Raw genomic sequence first — 19,901 nt, forward strand, 5'->3', positions numbered from 1 at the left:
GTAAGACATAACAACATGAACTGATGCTAAATGAAGTATAGGACCAAAAGAACATGGCACAAAGCAACAAGATTACGTGATGATCAATTGTGATAGACCCGACTCTCTTCAGCAATGAGGTGTGATTAGAGGCAATTCCAATAGACTTGGGATGGAGAGAGCCATATGCATCCAGAGAGAACTATGAAGACTGAATGTATATCGCAACAGAGTATTTTTACCTTTATTGTTGTTTGCCTGTTTATTTTGTCATTTTTTCCCCCTGCTTTTTATCTGATTTTTCTTGTGCAGCATGATAAATGTGGAAAGATGTTTAGGAGAACTGCACATGTAGGGGAAGGGGGAAGTGGGAAAGGAGGAAGAAAAAATTGGAACACAAGATTTTGCAAGTGTGAATGCGAAATCTATCTTTGAAAAATTTAAAGACAATAGCAATAAATAGCTAAGTTTATAGCAAGTTGTGATGTTCATAGTTGTTGTTTTGCTCGCCCATACTACACTGTCTCTGAGCCAGTATCTTTAATGTTAGGGATTTTATTCACAGCAGAACAACCATTCTATTTTCATAATTTTAATTGCTGAGGAGTTCTTTTACAATAAGCTGAAATCTGATGCTCTGTCATTTCTGCCTATTAGTCCTAGTTCTGTCTTCATTTGACTAATGTAATACCTCCTTCATGACATTCCTTCAAATATTTGAAACCAGCTATTTTTAAACATTTTGCTCTCCAATCCATTCAGTCTATTTCTATGATCTTGATTTCAGCTATCGTAAACTTTCATTGTATTACTCTTAAAATGTAGCACTTTGAAGTGAGAACAGCAATATTTTTTACTTGTAGTAACAAGCTCTTAAAATTAAGATCTATCAAAGTAATAAAACTCAAATCTTCCTCCTTATAATTATTTTCTGCCTTTAGTCATTCCTAGTAAAAATTCACCAATACTTATCTTCAAAGAGTTAAGCATAATTGTTGGAATTCAAGAGTTTGGGGCTTTTGGCTTATTTTAGTTTTGGATGAAATCCTTTAATGGCTAATTGAAGGTTTTAATTGTAGACTTTAAAGTTGATTGATTCTCTTCATAGAAGAGGGTGTCTCTTCAGCATGACCCATCCATCTCACTGACATTTTTCATCATTTCATTGACCATATCAGGAAAACTTTCTGAAGACAGGCAATCTGTCTTCTTTTTTCTAAGCAAAAATATTTAATATATGATTGGATGGTTTTCACTGACTGGTTTTATGATTCTTGTTAAACTTGTAAACTTAGTCTATATAAACTGTTTTTTGGAGTAGCTTATTTGTGAATTTTAATTCTGCGGCATATAAGAGGAAGTAGCAAAATACTGTCTTTAGTTTTTTTCTTTGACCTTTCAAAGTATCAGAATTTTAGAACAACAGAAGGGGAGGGGACCTTAAGAGATTTATTCACAGGAAAAATATGTGTATGGATAGGTATAAGATAACATTTCTTGCTGTAGTGGTAGATACATAATAGTTGCTTAATAAATATTGTTAAATAATGTGTTAACTTATAGTGTGGTAAGTGAGAGACAACCTTAAGACATTTCAGGGCTTTATGCATTTAGTGAATGTTGGGTTTCTCCAGCGGACTGGATTCCCCCTTTGTAGCTGACCTTCATAGCTTTCCAAGTTACTTTCTGGTACATTAGTGGACTGTTTTTCTTGCATATATTTTTGGTTAATAAGTTTTTGGACTTGTGACAATTGAAATCTCACCTATTATAAGCTATTAGGGGAATACAAAAAGAGATTAATTTGGTTCCTATTCCTTTATCGCTCTTATCTCATTTATAGATTTCTACTTGAGATTTTTTTTTTTTTTTTTTGGGTAGCATTTAGTTTTAAACATGTTGTTAACTAGAAAATATGCTTATTTATTGGCTATGGCAGTGTCAACTGAGGAAGGCTGGACAGAAAGCAGTCCCGGAAGGTGCCAAACTCACGGGTGTGGCTACTACTACCTGTCAGAGAGCAACTTATCAGTTCTGTTTTGATAGACCAAGGTTGCAGAAGTCCAACTAACAGGTAAAAATTAAATTGTGATTTATCATTAAGTGTTTAAAATACAAATTAATTATATAAGTTTTTTGGGAGGAGGGGCATGTGGATTTTTTTTTTTTTTCCCTTAAAGAAACCAAATTTGATAGTTTTAAAAGTTTTAAAGTTCGGATTGCTCTCTGTTATTCGTGCATTCTTATATTGGCTGAATGTCAGAAAAGGATTAGGGTTAGCTATGGGTAACAGAAGATGTTATCTGAATTAGTTAATGTGGAATAGGAGACTGATGCCTTTTTCCAGAAATTTAAAATTTATCTGTGGAGACATGTTTTTAATTAAAATTTTTTTTGTCACTTAAATTTCCTTCTGTATTTTTTCATCTGCCCCTCCCCCAAAGCCACCCCCACATTACAAATTAGTATTTTTTTTTTAAAGGTAAAGAGAGAAAAATCAGTACAATGAAATATATCTTAAAATTTGTGTAGTGTACAATATTTTTGCAGACCTCCCATCAATGTGAACAGGTGAAATTGGAAGTGCCTGCTCATATCTTTGGAGGCATACTTGTTCATTAGACATATAGAGCATTTACTTTTGATTAGGGAGGAGGGGGAGTGGCTTCTTTCTATTTACATTGTCACTGTGTGGGACAGTTAGGTGGATAAAGTGCTGGGCCCCAAATTAGGAAGACTCATCTTCCTGAGTTCAGATCTGACCTCAGAAACTTAGTAGTATGTATGTATGTTGTATGACTGGGCAAATCACTTAATCCTATTTGTCTCAGTTTCCTGTAAAATGAGCTAGAGACGAAAATGACAAACCCATGCCAGTATCTTTGCCAAGAAAATTCCAGTGGGGGGTCACAAAGAGTTGGTAATGACTGAACAATAACATAAAAATAAAAGAGAGCGATCCGGCAGCTTCTGGAGACGACAGCTCACTACAGTTTCTTTTTCTATCTCTGGCCTCATGTGGCCTTCTCCAGTCAGGGAATGAGGAAGGAAGAAAAAAAAGAAAGAAAGAAACCATCTTCACTCTCTGCAGAATCCTCCCCAATTTAATTGAATTGCTTTGGGATTTTGAAATGACCAACTGCCAAATTCTACAACCATTATTCCTAATGAACTTCACAATGACGTGTATATTATTTTCCTCTCTATCACTACACACTTTTGTATTCTGTATTTCCATGCTTCTGTGTTTATCAATTTCTTATAGTACATACAGTAATAATCCATTACATTCATTTGAGTTTGTTTAGCCATTCCCCAGTTCAATGAGCACCTTTGTTTTCAATTTGTTGCTGTCAGAAGTGTTGGTGTAAATGGGGTCATTGTTTTTTTTGTTTTTGTTTTTTTTTTAATCGGTGACATTTTAATTACTTTGTGTAATTCCAAAATGATTCAAACTGGCTTCCTACAACGATTTTATTTATATTCTCTGGCTTTTTATCTTTTGGGGAATGGCTTTTGGTTATAAATATATGCATGTGTGTATGTTGTGATATACCTGTTATGTCTTGAATACCTAACCTTCATCGGAGATATTTGCAGTTAAAATAAAGGTAAACAGGCAAATAGAGAAAAATTTTGTATCATATTTTTCTGATAAGAGTTTGCCATCTAAGAACTTTTAAGATACTAATCAAAGAGTTTTAATTTACATTGAATTACTCTCTAACAAAGTTAGTATCCTGGAGTGATCAGGGAACATTTTAGGATCATAGAGCAACATAAATTGCATTTTATAGAAATAAAACCAATTTGGGAGAACAAGGACCCTAGCAGATAGGGTCAGAGAAGACTATGCTTGAGCACATGGGGCTTTTGCTTACAAGTCATTTTTAACATTTAGACATATTTTTATTGCTCACAAATAATTTTTTTAATAGCTTTTTATTTACTCGATATATGCATGGGCAATTTGGCAGCATTGACAATTGCCAGATCTTTTGTTCCAATTTTTCCATTCCTTTCTCCTACCTCCTCCACCTGATTGCAGGTGTTAAATATGTTAAAGTATATGCTTCTGAAAGTAGGCAAACCAAACGTTAGCTAATATGAAAAGAGACAACAGAGTTAGTATGGAAATGACATAGGCTGCAGCAGAATTTTGCCTTTGGGATAAGAGGATGCAAAATTGATAAGCAAGATGACATCAGTAGGAAGAAAGCCATTTTCTATAATGTGACTGATTCTGGGCAGAATTTTGAGATGTGAGAGGGTAAGGGTCAGAATTGGAACTCAGTTTTCCTGACACTACAGTACGTTTAAGAGAGAATTGAGGGGAGAGTGCTTTCCATGGTGGCCAAACATGGAATGGAATATGGAATAGCCAATATGGCCGAAATGTAGCGCTTGTTTGTGAGGGTTTATTATGTAATAATGTTAGGCACAGAAAGATAAGATCATAAGAGTATAGAATTAGAACAAGGAGGGACCTTGGGGATCATTTAGTCTGTCATCTTTGTTTTATGAAAGAAGTGTTAAGAACAGGAAGGATAAGTGACTTGGTTAGGACCACAAAGCCAGATTGCCCAAGGGAAGCTTTACGTGCCCAAAATAGTAGTGTGTATGGGATCCCAGAGGAACTAGAGAATGACATGGGATCAGAGATCACCACTTTAGAAATACCCATTTGACAGAAATAGGAGACCAACCAAGAGAGAGAGCCTATTACAATTATGCAGTGGAGCCAGAAATGGTCTTAATTCTGGATGGTAGTGCTGTGAATGAGTCTAGAAAGGGATGAAGTCTGTAGAAATTGATTTTCTCTCAGGACTTAGTAGCTAATTGAATATGGTGAGTGAAGGAACAGAAGGAGTTGAAGACAACTCTTAGCTTGAAAATGTGGATTAAAATAAGAATGGTGACACCCTCTAGAAAGAGGAAATTTGGTGAATTAGATGGATGGGTTTTTATGGAAAAGATATAAGTTCTGAGTTTGTGCAAGAGGCATCTAAGGGGAAATGTACAATGATAGCTAATTGTGGTAAGATGGGACTAGAGCTCAGGAGAGATGCCAGGCCTGAATATAGAAATCTGGCATCATTTTCGTAGAAGTCATGAGAGCTGATAAAATGCTGAGAGAGGTGCTCTTAGTCCAGAGCCGAGGCAACATCACGTTAGGAAGAATAGTAGAAGAAAATTATTATTTAGTAACAAATTTATTGTAGTAAGGGAGGTTTTTCACATAAGTTGAATTTTTTTAAAGAGAAGAATTTTTATGAAAATTATGAATATAGTGGAAATTTAAATGTCAACAAATACAAAACTTGGGGCAGTGAAATAGTACAGTGAATAGAGCCCCTGACCTTGGAGTCAGAAGAACCAGAGTTCAAATTGGGGTTCAGCCACTTAACACTAGCTGTGTGACTTCGCAAATCACTTAACCCTGACTGCCTTAAGGTGTATCCCTCTTCTTCCCTGCTCTATTCTCCCATATTCCCCTTTCCCCCTCCCCCAGTATGAAATTTCTATCATTTAAGTGCCAGGCTTTTAGTACTTGCACCATTTTTACTGGAACTTTATTGGACTTAGTGCAAATAATTTAAAGTCTCTGGTTATTTTTTATACTGCTTCTGATGCACAAGAGAACTTTCCAGAACTCATATATTTTTCAATAAAAAGTATAGGAACTTAATATAATATTTTCTTGTTTTTTGGTTCAGAGTTACTTGACATTCAGTTACTGTTGCTATTTTGTACTGTAATATTTTGATGGACTTATTTTGAAGTTTTTGCTTTGACAATAAATACTAAATATATTGCTTTTTTTGTTGTTGTTTTTTAACTATGAATGGCTACTGTAAACAGCTCTGCCTTTGTTTCCTGACTCCCATTTGTTTTGCTTCTAATAAGTTTCAGCCATTTATTAAAGTTGTAAATTGTTGTGAGGCCCTTAGAGACTTGCCTATCAATTAAGTCCATGTTTCTACAACCTTATCTCCTGTTTTAAAGAAAACAGAGGGATAAGGAATTATTAATCTTTTAGTGGTATATCAATATAAACTTAGTTATTAATTTAACTACCCAAATATCATTTTTGCTTATTTGTATAGTGTTCCCATTGAGGTTAATAAATAGAAGATGACTGATCAATTAAAACTAGTTATCTATTTGCATTTTATATATAGTGAAACTTTCAGCATTGTATATATAATTTACATATTCTTGGGTTGCCTGCTACTCATAGTAATTATTTAACTTATATTTATATAATAAATATAAATTATTTAATTTATATTTATAATTATATAATTTATATTTAAAATGTCCATTAATTTTGATAATTGCTTAAAGAGAGATTTGGGGGGAAAATAATAAATTTGGACCAGTTTTCTTTTTTTAATAGCCACAACATTCCATTATTAGCACAATTTTTATATTTATATTTCTAATAAAATGGATTTTTATTTATGGAATAGTTTTTAAATAATTGGATAGGTAGTATTTTGAATTTTGAATCATATTTAGAGCTGTAGAGCCTCCTTGTTTTTCAATTGATGAATGTGAGAGGTCACTGGCCCTGTCATTTTAAGAGTCTGGTGGTTGAGGCCTTTCTGCCAGTCTTCCTGACTACAGATGCCTTCTCATCCACTATACCATATTGTCTCATCGGTGGTAATGCTTTTCCTTTAGCAATAAATTCTTAATCATCTTTGATATAGAAATAAGTGCATGGTAGAGCATTGAATAACATATGAACTTAAACTTTTAAATACATGGATCGTTTTTAGTAGAAAATGCAAAAACAATTTAATTATTCTACCCTTGATAGTCCTAATATTTACCTCCCGGATTATTTTGGAAGTGAGGGAGTAGAGGGAAGGTAAGTATAACTAGATGATGGGGAAAAAGCTAATTTGAGATTAAGACTCATTTTGGAAGATGTTCTAGTATGTAATTGCTCAATTTAAATTATGAGAAGCTTTTTCTGATCTCCCAGTTGCTGGTGCCCCAGACTACCTTATATTTAACTACTTTATCAATATGTATTTTTATTAACTTATATGTACTTGTTTCTTCCATTAAAGTTCTTTACCAGAATAAAAATATTCTCAGAACACCTAGCATGCATACTGATTGATTGGGAAGTTTTAAAGATTTCCCCATGTCAATAAGCCTTATACTATCGATTTTTGTTCAAGTGTGTACCAGCATTTTTGTTCCTGGAATACAAATACAAAAAGGAAACATCCAGTCATCATGTAGCTTCATATCTAAAGAACAAATTGTTGCTTTGTCTCTCAAATGATTCCCTTTTTTTTCCAAATTGATCTGGTAGGTTTATGTAGTTATTTTCCTGTTGTGTTTTCTGGCTTGAGAATAGGTACTGGTTTTGCTTTTTGCCGGGAATGGGGCTGGAATCTTTCAGTTAGCACTGTGCATAGCTCACAGGAAGTGCTTAGTGACTGCTGCTTAATTCATTGACTGCTGAAAAATGGGCACACTTTTATCAGAATTACTTCTAACAGCCTTGTCTGATGTTTCACAGATGGACACTTAATTTTTAGAATTGCATAAATATACAGTATTCTCATAGAGTGCTTATCTCTTTGAATACACTGAGGCACTTTTGATTTGAAATAATTTATTAAAAATCCTGAGATCACTAATATGATTTTTGTCAGAATTTTCCATCTTGAGTCTTGAAATTTCTTAGATATCAATCATTGTATTGCTGAAAAAAAGCAAAGTCTTATCAAAGGTAATTTTCACACAGTGTTCTATACAATGTTCTCTTGGTTCTGCTTACTTAACTCACCATCAGTTTGTATAAGTCTTTCCAGTTTTTTTCTGAAATCTACCTGCTCATCATTTAAAGAATAACAGTATCCCATTATATTCATATGCCACAATTTGTTCAGCCATTTCCCAAATGATGGGTATCCTTTTAATTTCCAATTTTTTGCCATCACTATAAACATTTTGCTATAAACACTTTTGTACATGTGAGTCCTTTTCCTCCTTTTTATGATATAGACCTAGTTAGTAGTATTGCTAAATCAAAGTATATGCATTATTTTATAAACTTTTGATATAAGTTCCAAATTGCTCTCCAGAATGGTTGGATCAGTTCACAATTCACTGGTATCCTTTTAAAAGATGCCACTCTCATTTTAAAATAAAAATTTCTTTTTTGTAATAAAGGTATAATAAAGTTGAGTTAAAAAATTTTTTTGTTCACATCTCACAAACTAATGCCTCAATCAACTTGTCTCAAACAACTTGTTAAAGGCTATTTTTTGCCTAGAATAGGGTATGTGTTTCACTGTCCTATAGTATCAAGATAACATTGATTTGAGTTTCTTTCATTTCTTTTTTCATTGTTGAAAGACTAATTCATTGATTTTCTCTTTCTCTATTTCAAGTTGGCTTCTAGAGATATAAAATTTCCCCTTATTACCACTTTGGCTGCATCCCACACATTTTGGTATGATGTCTCATTGTCATTTTCTTGGGTGAAATTATTGTGTCTATGATTTGCCGTTTCACCCAGTCATTCTTTAGGATGAGATTATTTAGTATCCAATTATTTTTTAGTTTATTTTCCCCCCTGGCTTTTTATTTAATGTAATTTTTATTGCATCATGATCTGAAAAAGATGCATTTATCCTTTCTGCCTTTCTGCATTTGAATTTGAGGTCTTTAAGTCCTAATATATGGTCAGTTTTTTATAGGTTCCATGAACTGCCAAACAAAAGTGTACTTCTTTCTGTCTCCATTTAGTTTTCTCCAAAGATCTATCATACCTAACTTTTCTAGTATTCTGTTTACCTCTTTAATTTTCTTATTTATTTTGTGGTTTGATTTATCTATTTCTGAGAGTGCAAGGTTGAGGTCTCTCACTATTACAGTTTTGCTGTCTATTTCTTTTTGTAGCTCTCAACTTCTCCTTTAAGAATTTAGATGCTACTTCTTTTTTTCATTGTTTTAAAATAATTGGCTTAATTGTATTTTTGGTTTATCTTTCTCTTTTTTTGGCTTCAGTTTATATTTCACCAAGTTCTCCTTGGTTCTTCATAGGGAATAAAAAAATATTCCATTCCTTGTTTCACAGTTTATTCCCAATCAGCAGACATTCTTTTTGTTTACTCTTTTTTATAACCCAGAAGCAGTGCCATAAATATTTTGGTATAACCTGGACCTTTCCCTTTGTGTTTTTGTTTTTCTTTAGTTATATGCCTAGTAGCATTGCTGGTTTTTAGAGTGGTATATTTGTATAGTTTAATGACACCTTGCAGAATTAGAAGTTGTTTTACAGAATAGATAAACCAATCTATATTTTTTCCCCCATAACTTCTCCAACATATCCCTTTTCCATCTTTGTCATCTTGGCTAGTATTCTGACCTGAAAGTAAAGTGAAATCCCAGTTTTAAATTTTCATTTCTCTTAAAAGCAATTTGGAACATTATTTCATATTATTGTTTATAATTTCATAATTTCTTTTGAAAACTGCCTTTTTGTATCACAAAGTAACAACCTAGGCCTCATTGTCACCTTTAAAAATATTTCTCTTGTCTTCTTGTTAATTGATTCTATTAAGTGTTTTTTGTTGATGAAAAAGCTTTTTTTTTTTCTTTTTTCTTTTTTCTTTTTTCTTTTTAAACCTTCACCAGTCGTATAAAGTACTTTCTTCCATTTAAATTTATTTTGAATTCAATACGAAAAAAGTTTGGAAAAAATGTATGTTATGCTATAGCATAACATGAACATTCAATATATAAAATGATGAACCTCCATTTTACAATATTTAATTATTCGGAAAAAAACTAAATACATTGTTCATATATTGTTTTCTAAGTTACCCTATTTTTCTGTGCTTTCTTCTGAGTTTTCTTTTGTAAAAGCATAATAAACAGATTTCTATATCAGTTTTTTCTCTTCAAAGCTTCTTTGTAGGTTGATTTATAATACTCATGATAACTTAGTCATTCACAGTTGTTCTTATCCTGACAAGGATATTTCATTATTTCCTATTAAATCTTTCCATGTTTTTCTAAAATCAACCAGATCATAATTTCTTAAAGAACAATAATATTCTTAATTTGAACTCAGATCCTGACTTCTCTAGGGCTAGTGCACTATCCGAATGTCATATAGCTGTCCTTAACAATAAAGTTTTTATGCCCCATATTTGGTCCTTTTTTTGTAAAAATGCTATATACTGTTGAGGAAAAGGGGTATACAGTTTATAGCATTTTTTAAGAAAAGTGCCAACATTCTACCACTGTTGATACTTGGAAGCAAGACATGGATTGCTGTAGGTGTCAGAAGGTTGGTTACTAATGTATCAAAGGCAAAAGAGTGATGCATGTGGGCCATCAGAATATTCTACTGTATCCTTAAAATTTCAGGAGAAAGTGAGGGCCCCCAGCATGTTTTAGTGTCCTGTCTTTTATAAACATTTTGGAGAACATAAAGGAGGGGCACAGAATGGGTGGGAGAGATGGAGAGCTGATCTCTGTTTCGATGAAATAACACTGATCATAGCTATTTTAGTTTTGTACTACTTTTTTGGGGGGGATGGGGTGGAAGGGGGATGGGGACAACACAATGATCAATTATTTCTTTTTTTCTTTATAAGTGCCTTGTAGTTGCTGCCATATTTACTTGAGAAAAGTATTAGTTCAGTATTGGATTTTCACTCCCCCACCTCCCCCTTTTTCAACTTGCTGCATTTTGTTGGGAATATACAACACTTTCTTTACTCTGCAATTTTTTTTAAAGGTTTCTTTAATTTTTGTTTAATGCTAGCTTTAAATTTCAAATATGTTTTGCTTTTATGTTAAGGTAAATTCCATTATTCCTATGTTTTTTATATCTTTTGCCAAATGAATGCTGAATTTTATTTAAGGTGCTTTTCTTTATTGATAGGTGTTTTTCTGTTTTGTTTTTTAATTTAATTTTATTTATTGCCAGAATTACATAGAGGTCTAAGGTTTGTAAAATGCATTGTAGTTGTCATCTTTTAATTCTTGCAACAACCTTGAAAGGTGGGTATTATTATTATCATTTTACAGTTGAGGAAAATGAGACAGGCAGGCTTGCTATGTATGGGAAATAATATTTTGATACATCAGAGATGATTGAGAGTGATTTGTAAAGTTTCAGATTGTTTTCTGGAATAATATTCCACAAACATTTATGTGCCCATATTCCTATGGCATATCCTGCTAACATTTTTTTTTCTCCCCCATCTTTTCCAGTTTTATGTGTGAGATGTAGAATCTTAATTGAATTTTTTTCATTTCTTCCATTATGTAATTTGGAGTATCTTTTTATATGACCATTGTAATGTTTTGTATTTCTTCTGAAAACTGATCATGTCTTTTAACTGTTTGTTTAAGGGAACTTATGTCATTACGATTTCGATGGTAGACTGGATATGATATAAAGGTTATTTTTTTACTTGATAGACAAGTGTTCTTTCCACAGAATAACTTGAATCATGTTGATTTCCTTCCTTAGAGTTTGAGGGGATAGAGTCATAAAGTCTTAGTTTTATTTTCCTCCTCTGATACTAACTTCATAAAGAACTGGCCAATCCTTTAACCCTTTAATAGCTTAGGGGAAAACATTGCAACTTAGAATCTGGGATAGATCTGGATTGAGCTCCTGGAGAGCTCAAAGAAAGTTATTTAACTTCAGTGAACACTTTTAGAAGTTATCTATGAAATTCCATATAATCTGGCTTTGGTTTAGCAAGTTCTTGTTTCGGGCTTGTTTGCTCTTCATGGGAAATCTGAAATGACCTGACATTGTCTATGAAGCATCATTAATTTGTAGCTCCAGTGTTTGTTTCAATGAATACTTTTTTAAAAATAAAAAGATGATTATTACTGAGAAATTTGAAGCAATGGAAGGTCTGATTACATGTCATCCTAATCAGAATCACACTTTGGCTCTTTACTAAGTCTAAACTAATTTTTGCTTGTTGAGACTTAAATTCACATCAGCGTCTATTCTGTCAGCTGTCAAACTTTTCTCTCTATATTTCCTCAAATGAAACTACTTTCTCAAGGGTCTCTAATGATTTTTTTTTTCTTATTGCTGTCTTCTTCCCTCTCCTCCCCTCCCCCGCCCCTAATGCTGCTTGATTTACTTTGTAGTATTTTATATTTTGTAAACACCTTCTAGGTATTCCTCTTCTCCCTGGGGCTTCATAACAACTGCTTTGTTGTTCTGCTTGCCTGGTTAGTTCAGGGTTTACTCTGCCCTCTGTATATAGAAGCTTCATTCTCTTTTTTTTTATACTCTATAGATTGTTTTCTGTTAGCTTCCATAGGTTCAAATTTTATCTTCACAATTTACAAAGAACAATAACCCCTTCCTTTCCCAAACAGAAAAACCAAAACCAGCATTTCTTCATTGAGGTTTACTTCTCTTTATCTCCTCTCCTCGTGATCTATCTTCTCCTTACCACTCATGCCATTATCACCTTTAATCAAGCCTTCCTTGTTTCCCACAGGGAACTATTGCACTATTCCCTAATTGGTCTCCCTGGCTCCAGTATCTTTCTTCAATCTATCCTTCCCATACTTGCCAAGTAGTCTCATCATGTCACTCTTGGACAAGAAGCTTAAGTGGCCGTCCCCTATTGCCTTGGTTATCAGACCAACTCTTCTTTAACAAAACTCTTAAATCTTGTAAATTTTTTAGGTTGCCTATGTCTTATTCTCCCTCACAAAAGTTTATGGTTTCCTTGATCTTCAGGCTCTGTTCCTGGTGCCCAGAATGTTCTCTTAGCTCATTTCAACTCAGGTTCTCCAGAAAATCTTAAATGAGCTCGTGTTAGTTCCTTTATCTCTATCTATCTATCTATCTATCTATCTATCTATCTATCTATCTATCTATCTATCTATCTATCTATCTATTTTTATTTGCATTTTCCTTCTTTTCCTTTCCCCCCAAGCTTCTTGAAGGGAAAGATGTTTTGTTTTTATATCCCCTATTACACTGGCAGTTAGTAGATATTTAGTCCTTGCTCAATTGACTTATGGACTGTTCCTAGAATGACAGCATCAGTCCACTGTGATTTGTTGCTGCAGATAAAAACAACAGTAAGTTTCTGAATATTCTTCAGTTAAAGACAATCTTGGAAATGCTATTTTGTCCTTATATACATTAATTAGTTTATAACTTGGAGTTACCTCTTTATAGTTTTGCTGATTCATTTTACAGAATTTTTAATAGAACTATGCTCAATGAAAATGCAGCTTAAAATAGTCAAGCAGTAGAACGAATGGTTAGCTATAAGAGAATAATCTTGAATAGATTATTAAGAATTAGATATCCATAGACTTGTCAAGTTGACATGCCAACATAATCTTCTTGTTGTCTGTACTAGGTACTACATTAATTGCTTTACAAATATTATTTCATTTGAACTTTGAATTAGCTGTTAATAAAAGTTATTTTTACTTATTTAGATATAAAATAAGTTATTTTTAGGTTAGATGTTTTATAGTTAAGGAAATTTAATTAAAATGCTTTGAGCCATACAGCTATTCATCTGTTTGAGTTCAGATCTTCAGTTCAGGCTTCAGATCCGAACTTGGGCCTTCTAAATTCCAGGGTTAACACTTTATCTATCCACTTGCACATCTGGCTACTCATCATAATCCTGTCTTTGGTATTTGTAAAGTCCAGATTGTTCAAAGCATCTTATTAGGCAAAACTTAACTTGGGGAAATCAAGGCAAAATTCAAAAGAATCTTTCTTGTCAAGTTGTTCCCTTCTTGATGGAGAAAAACAGGGAGACTAACAAATAAACACAGATGAATGGATAGATGGTAATTGAATGCCAAGAGCACTAACAACTAATTAGTAAAGGCTTCTAATAAGCATCAAAGATGAATGCCAGGCAGGGACAGGCAGTGGCAGGGAACTGCTTATTATGTAGGGACTACACTACTTTCCATTTTGCAGATGGGAAAATGGAGGTTCAGAGCAAAAAGATAGACTTAACTAGTTATACAGGTTGTAAACAGCAGTCAGAATTTGAATTAGGCTCTCTGGTTGCAAATTCAGTTCTCTCTCTTTCCAGTCTATCAGAGTTGCTTACTTGGATAGAGAAATTGACAACTAAAAAAATTCATGACTTCAAAATTTTGGAAATAACAAAAGTCCTGGTATTAAAAATATTTTGTTTTCTTAAGGAAACAATATTATTCTGTTCCTTCCCTCAACTTTTAATTTATTATTTTGTTACATTTGGTGTTCTGAACTATCTCCCTCTCTATCCCTCAAACTAGAGAAGGCCATCATTTGACACCCATTGATCCCTCATTATCTGTCATTTTCCCATAACTTTCTGTCTCTGGATCTATTCACTTACCCATTTGTCTATAGCTGTATTTCAAACCATATTGTGCATACTTCTCTTTACTAGTTCTTTCTCAGAGGTGGATAAGACTGCATCTTTCTTCATATGTCCTTTTTGTGGTTGATTTGAATATTTGTAATACTTTGAATAGCTTGATAATTCAGAGTTATTCTTCAAGCAATATTGCTGCTACTATATATAGTGTTCTCTTGATTATTTTCCTCATTCTTGATAAGTCTTTTCATGTTTTTCTAAAATAGGTTTGCTCATCATTTCTTTCACAGTAGTATTTCATCACACATACCACAGCTTTCTCAGTCATTCTCCAGTTAATAGGCATCCCCCCTTAATTTCCACCATAAAGAGAGGTGTATTTTTTAATATACAGATTCTTTTTTCTTTTCCTCTGGTCACCTTAAGCAAGAGACTTAATTGTGTTATTGCTGGATCAAAGGCTATATCTCCACTTTATTATGGTTGCTTAAAAATCATATCTGAGAACTTTTATAACTAAATGTGCTGAATTATTTAGAGACTTGGCTTTCTTTGTATCTCCAGTGATTATCATGTACCTGAAACATAGAAGGTGCTTAATGAAAATTTGTTGATTGGATGACTGACTTAATTCAGCAGAATTTGAGTCCCTAATACACAAGGCCTAAACTAATTGATTCCTATTTCACAGAATTTGAAGCAGTGAGATTGTCACTTGTCCTACCTAGGTCACAAAAAAAGTGAGATTGTGAAATGAATACTAAAATGCTAATGAATACTAGAATACTAAAACTCTAGGAATAGTACTCATTGACATTCAACTATTCAATTACTATAATGATGTAGTGAGGTCTTGTTTTATAAGTATATAAATATCTGTAGAGATATGGAGATAAATGTTTGACAGAGGTTGAGTGTTATGTCCACAGTTTACCAGTCAAGTTATTTTCGACATTAACTTCTAGTCTGTCAGGTGAATAATACTTAAGTAGATTAGTAGCCACAGAGGGATTAGGTTAATGATACTGAAAGTACATCTTTGAATGATATGAATTTTTTCTTTATGCTCATGGACAATCCTTTTTTCCTACAGTTTTCTCAAGTATAAAAATGTTGTATGTGTTGTCACTTGCATTTAGTAAGCTCTTACCTTTTTCTTTTTTTCAGTGAATGGTAGTGTCTAGAAAGGGTATGTCCCTTCAGGAGAGAGGTGCCAATGTCCAACCGGCCTAATAACAATCCAGGGGGGTCACTGCGACGTTCACAGAGGAACACTGCCGGGGCCCAACCACAAGACGACTCAATAGGAGGAAGGTATGTGTTTATCAAATGTTTGAAGTAGGTTTTGAATATATGTGCAGTAGTAATGCTAAAAGATATTTGTGAAGGCAAAAACTTACATATTTTAGATAATGTTTTGTAGTATTTTTCACTCCACTTCCTTTACTAAATAGATAATTAATACTACAGATAAAACTCTGGCTTAGAAATAACTGAGTTGTAAATAATTCTTTACCAGATTAGGTTTTTAGTTTTTATATTTGAAATAAATAAGGGTAAGACTTGTTTAATACCCTAACTTTTAAAAATTAGTATATATATTTAATTCATGCTGAAAATGTAGCAATTGTATTTTCCTTTGAGGTCAGATTCTTTTTCAGGCTCAAGTATTTGGTCAGTATTCAGTTTTGTAAAATATTGTCATGTAGATTGTTCTTTATTTTTTTCATCCTTCTTGCTTGTCATTTTAAACATTCTCATATATGTACGTTTATCTATACCACTAGTTTTTTTTTTTCCTCTTGGGAATGGCTCTATATGAATACTCATTGACTACTTTTCTTGTTTGAATTCCTTTGTGATGGGATTTGCCTTTTATTTAGATTTTGATGGCTTTTGATCTTAATAGAGATCTGTGTGCAAATTAAATGCCAAAAAGGGCCTATCTTCAAATAATACATCAACCATTTCATACCTGATAGATTACAGTGCTCAACAAGTTTCCATTCATGGGAGTGAAGACAGGCCCAGCAGTCTATTTGTATTTTTGGAAGAATCTGATCAAGTCTTTATGTGCTATTTTCAGTTCAATGATTGTTTTTCATAAATTAGAATTCATAATATTAAATTTGTTCAGTGAGCTCAAACACCTTTTATGGGAATACTAAGGACACTGAGATTGAAGGAGATTAATGTAGAGATCTCTGAGAGAGAGCATGAATCCAACCTCCCCCCCCAAACACACACACACAAAATCTAAAAGAAACAACTGAGAGCTTTTGTCTTTTTGGTTCACTAACACTACTTTATTTTGAGACATAGATTCTAATAGAATATTTCTGAAGGTAAATACAGAAATCAACTTAAGGGGAGTGAGAGAAAACAAGTTTATTATTGAATGTGTTCAATAGATCTTTAAAAAAATGTTTCAGTTCTCACTGACCCATCCCCAACCATGACTACTTCATTCTTTGCTGCTTGTGAGCACCAATATTTTGTCAGTTGGGTAAGGATTTTTATTAGTGGCTAATTTGAGAAAGGAATTGCTGTATTTCCATTCTGAAAAACCAAGCTTCTGACTTCTCATGATAACTGAAGGAGGAGCAGCAAAGGATTTCTGGAAGTGAGGGAAATGTTGCTTTGTGATATGACCTTAAAGGCAGGACTAATAATGAGGGGCCTAGCTGATGGAGTAGTCTTTTCCTCAAAGGAGGAATTTTTAAAAAAGTGAAGAATAAAGGCAATTCAGCAAAACCAACCACCACAGTAACAATGTCATTGTATAGGTTATTCCACCCATAGTTCTCTACCTTTGCGAAGAAGAATGGGCTTGCATTTTCTCATCTTTTCTCCAGGACCAAACTTCTTGGTCGGGTTAACTAACTCCCCTCCCCCCCAATAGTTTTTATACTTCCAATTATGTTATTGTCATTGTGTAATTATTTTACTTAACCCTAAAATTCACATTTTTTATTTTTCACATTGTGGCCCTTTTCTTCTATTTGCCATATTTGTTTCTGTCTGAATATTTTTGTGTTCCAAATCTGTCAGTATCTTTTTCATTTCACAGGCATTATATATATGGTTAGTCTCTCATCTGCTAATTTTAATTAGATTCCAAAAGTTTCAATTTCTAACCTGTTTATTGCTAAGTTTTTATTTTCTGGATTTTATTGATATTTTGAAACAGCATAGAGTTTCTTGTTATTTCCATGTGCCCTTCTGTCTTTAAACAGACTATATTGATTCATTTACCTTCATATTATATAGTTCCTATTAGGAGAGCTTTGTCTTTTCCTGGAGACTTGCTAGTTTTAGAATTTGCTTGTGGTAGTGGTCTTTATTGAGGCATTTTATTTTGTAGGCCCTTTATCCCCTCTTTCTCCAATGGTTCTCAGTTGTCCTGCCATTGCTTTCAAGCAGATTCCTAACCCCAAGCTCCTGGGCTGCCTCAACTGCCTTACAGTGGAGGAGGGGAAAGATAAACCCCAACACACTTTCCTCATCTGCTTAGATCCTACCCTTCTAAAGGGGGAGCAGTGATTTCTCCCATGGCATTTTCATCAAAGTTCAGGTTATCTTGGTTATCTTTTCCTCCTTTGTTTACCTAATGGAAGAGCTGTTAGAATGGCTTTGTTCAGGATCTGTGTACCTTAGAAGTGAACATTGTAAGAAGGCCTGAGATTCTCTTTTAGCCTGAGTGTAAGTAATAAGGTTTTTATTCTTATTTTATAAAGATGTAGCCTTCTATGATTTAGTTGAGATTACTCTGTATTTGATGCATGCTTTCTTGGGGGTGAGGTGTGGGCTATGGTAGGGAACTAAACTGTAGTAATCTTTCATGTTGCCCTTAAGATGACCTATAAGACATATACTAATATATATCAATAAGTCTTCCTGTATTCTCTGACTTCCTGTTCCTTGTTTCATAGTACATTCATGTGTCACAAATTTGTTTAGCCATTCTTCTATTGATGGGTCTCCTTTTTTTCATGGATCCAATAATTTGGAATTCGGGAGAAAGAGAGCTTGAGATATACAAAAACCAATAGGACAATAATTGGTAATTTTTAGGTAATGTATAGAAATGCATAATTCATATTCCCTGCTTCATCCCACTTAATTAAATTAAATATCCTGGAATTTGGAGTTTTCTAGAGTTTCACATTGTATAATTTGCAGCAAGTCTTTTGATAGTCTTTTGAGCACTATTGGAGCAAATGCTGGTAGTTGAGTTTATCACTATTGCTAGGGAGACTTTAAGTTACCCAGAGAAAAATTTGGTTCTTTGCTCTACATTATTCTATCATAGGCACCAATTTAGAGAATTATTTATTTTAGCTCATAGTTGTATATATAACTTGCTTAATTTTATATGGTTATATGCCCAAGGATATGTTTACTTGGTTGCTTATGGTCAGCAGATGTATACTTAAATATTGAAGTTAATGAATGTCTTGAAAATGAAGCTCTGATATGAAACCAGCTGTACTAGAAATTAAACTTTCTCACAAATTATGAGAAGCAAGACTGCCTTTATCTTTGTCTAAGGAGGCTGATCCTTAGGTAAAGTGAGAAAAAGTCTACTATAATTATATTAAGCTTTTAACTTTCTTATGAAAATTATTTCCTTAACTTTATTCAGGTACCAAGTTTCCTCATATACTGTTCACCCTTTGCCAGGACCAGGACTTTTACATTTTGTTTTGATTTAATGGTCCTGAATAATGGTGCCTTTTATGTAGCCCTAGGCTATCAGAGGACAGTTTCAACCAATTGATCAAAAGATAATTATGAAGAACTTCAATATTTGCTTTATCCACTTGTTAAAAATATGTAGTTATTCCTTATTTAGTTATCACCCATTTACTTGATCTATCCCTATTGTACATTCCCATCCCCCCCTTTTTTAGCAAAGGAAAACAATTAAGTAAAGTTGATAATTGTGCAATATTATTGTAATGCCTCACCTCCAATAACAAAAAGGAGATGGCAACTTTCACTTTAGCAAAACTCTTAACATGCAATGGACCTGATTTATTTATATATTTTATCATAATTATCAGGTTCTAACATTTCCCAGCGGTCAGTTTTTTGGGAAGATTAAAATTTTATTCAGGAACTAAATTTTTACTCCTTAACTACGGTAGAGATTCTTAATCTGAGATCCATGAATGTGTTTTAAATAGTTTGATCAACTATTTCTTTATAATAATTTGTTTTATTTGTAATCTTATGCTGTTTATAAATGTAAAAATATCCCAAGAATAATGGGGTTCACCATAAGAGTACTCTTGCAAAAATTTTTACCTCTTTGCAGTTTTCTTTTTGTTGGAGATTTCATTATCCACTTGCATGATTGCCATTTCTTTTTTCTTAAATGTATCTGTTTTGCTTTTTTGTTCATGGGATTTTTTTCAGTAGATTTCAAGTATTAAAGTATTTGATTCTTCCTCCCTGCCCCCTTAAAAAAAATAAGCATATATTTTCTTTTTTTTTTTTTTTCTTTTTTTTTTTTGTTGAAAATACTTAGTTTTAAAAAGCAAAAAA

The 19,901-nt window shown here is 33.2% G+C and overlaps 1 protein-coding gene across 1 annotated transcript in view; it reads left to right on the forward strand.

Annotated features, from left to right (window-relative positions):
* TRIP12 (thyroid hormone receptor interactor 12) overlaps window positions 1-19,901 on the forward strand; it is a 158,062-nt gene that overhangs the window by 47,465 nt on the left and 90,696 nt on the right. Inside the window, 2 exon segments of the mRNA XM_074298481.1 lie at window positions 1,919-2,053; window positions 15,519-15,665. Of these exon segments, the coding sequence (XP_074154582.1) occupies window positions 15,568-15,665 (98 nt within the window). The 5' untranslated portion in view covers window positions 1,919-2,053; window positions 15,519-15,567.

The sequence above is a fragment of the Sminthopsis crassicaudata genome, chromosome 3 (assembly GCF_048593235.1).
Source record: "Sminthopsis crassicaudata isolate SCR6 chromosome 3, ASM4859323v1, whole genome shotgun sequence".
NCBI classification, from domain to species: Eukaryota; Metazoa; Chordata; class Mammalia; order Dasyuromorphia; family Dasyuridae; genus Sminthopsis; species Sminthopsis crassicaudata.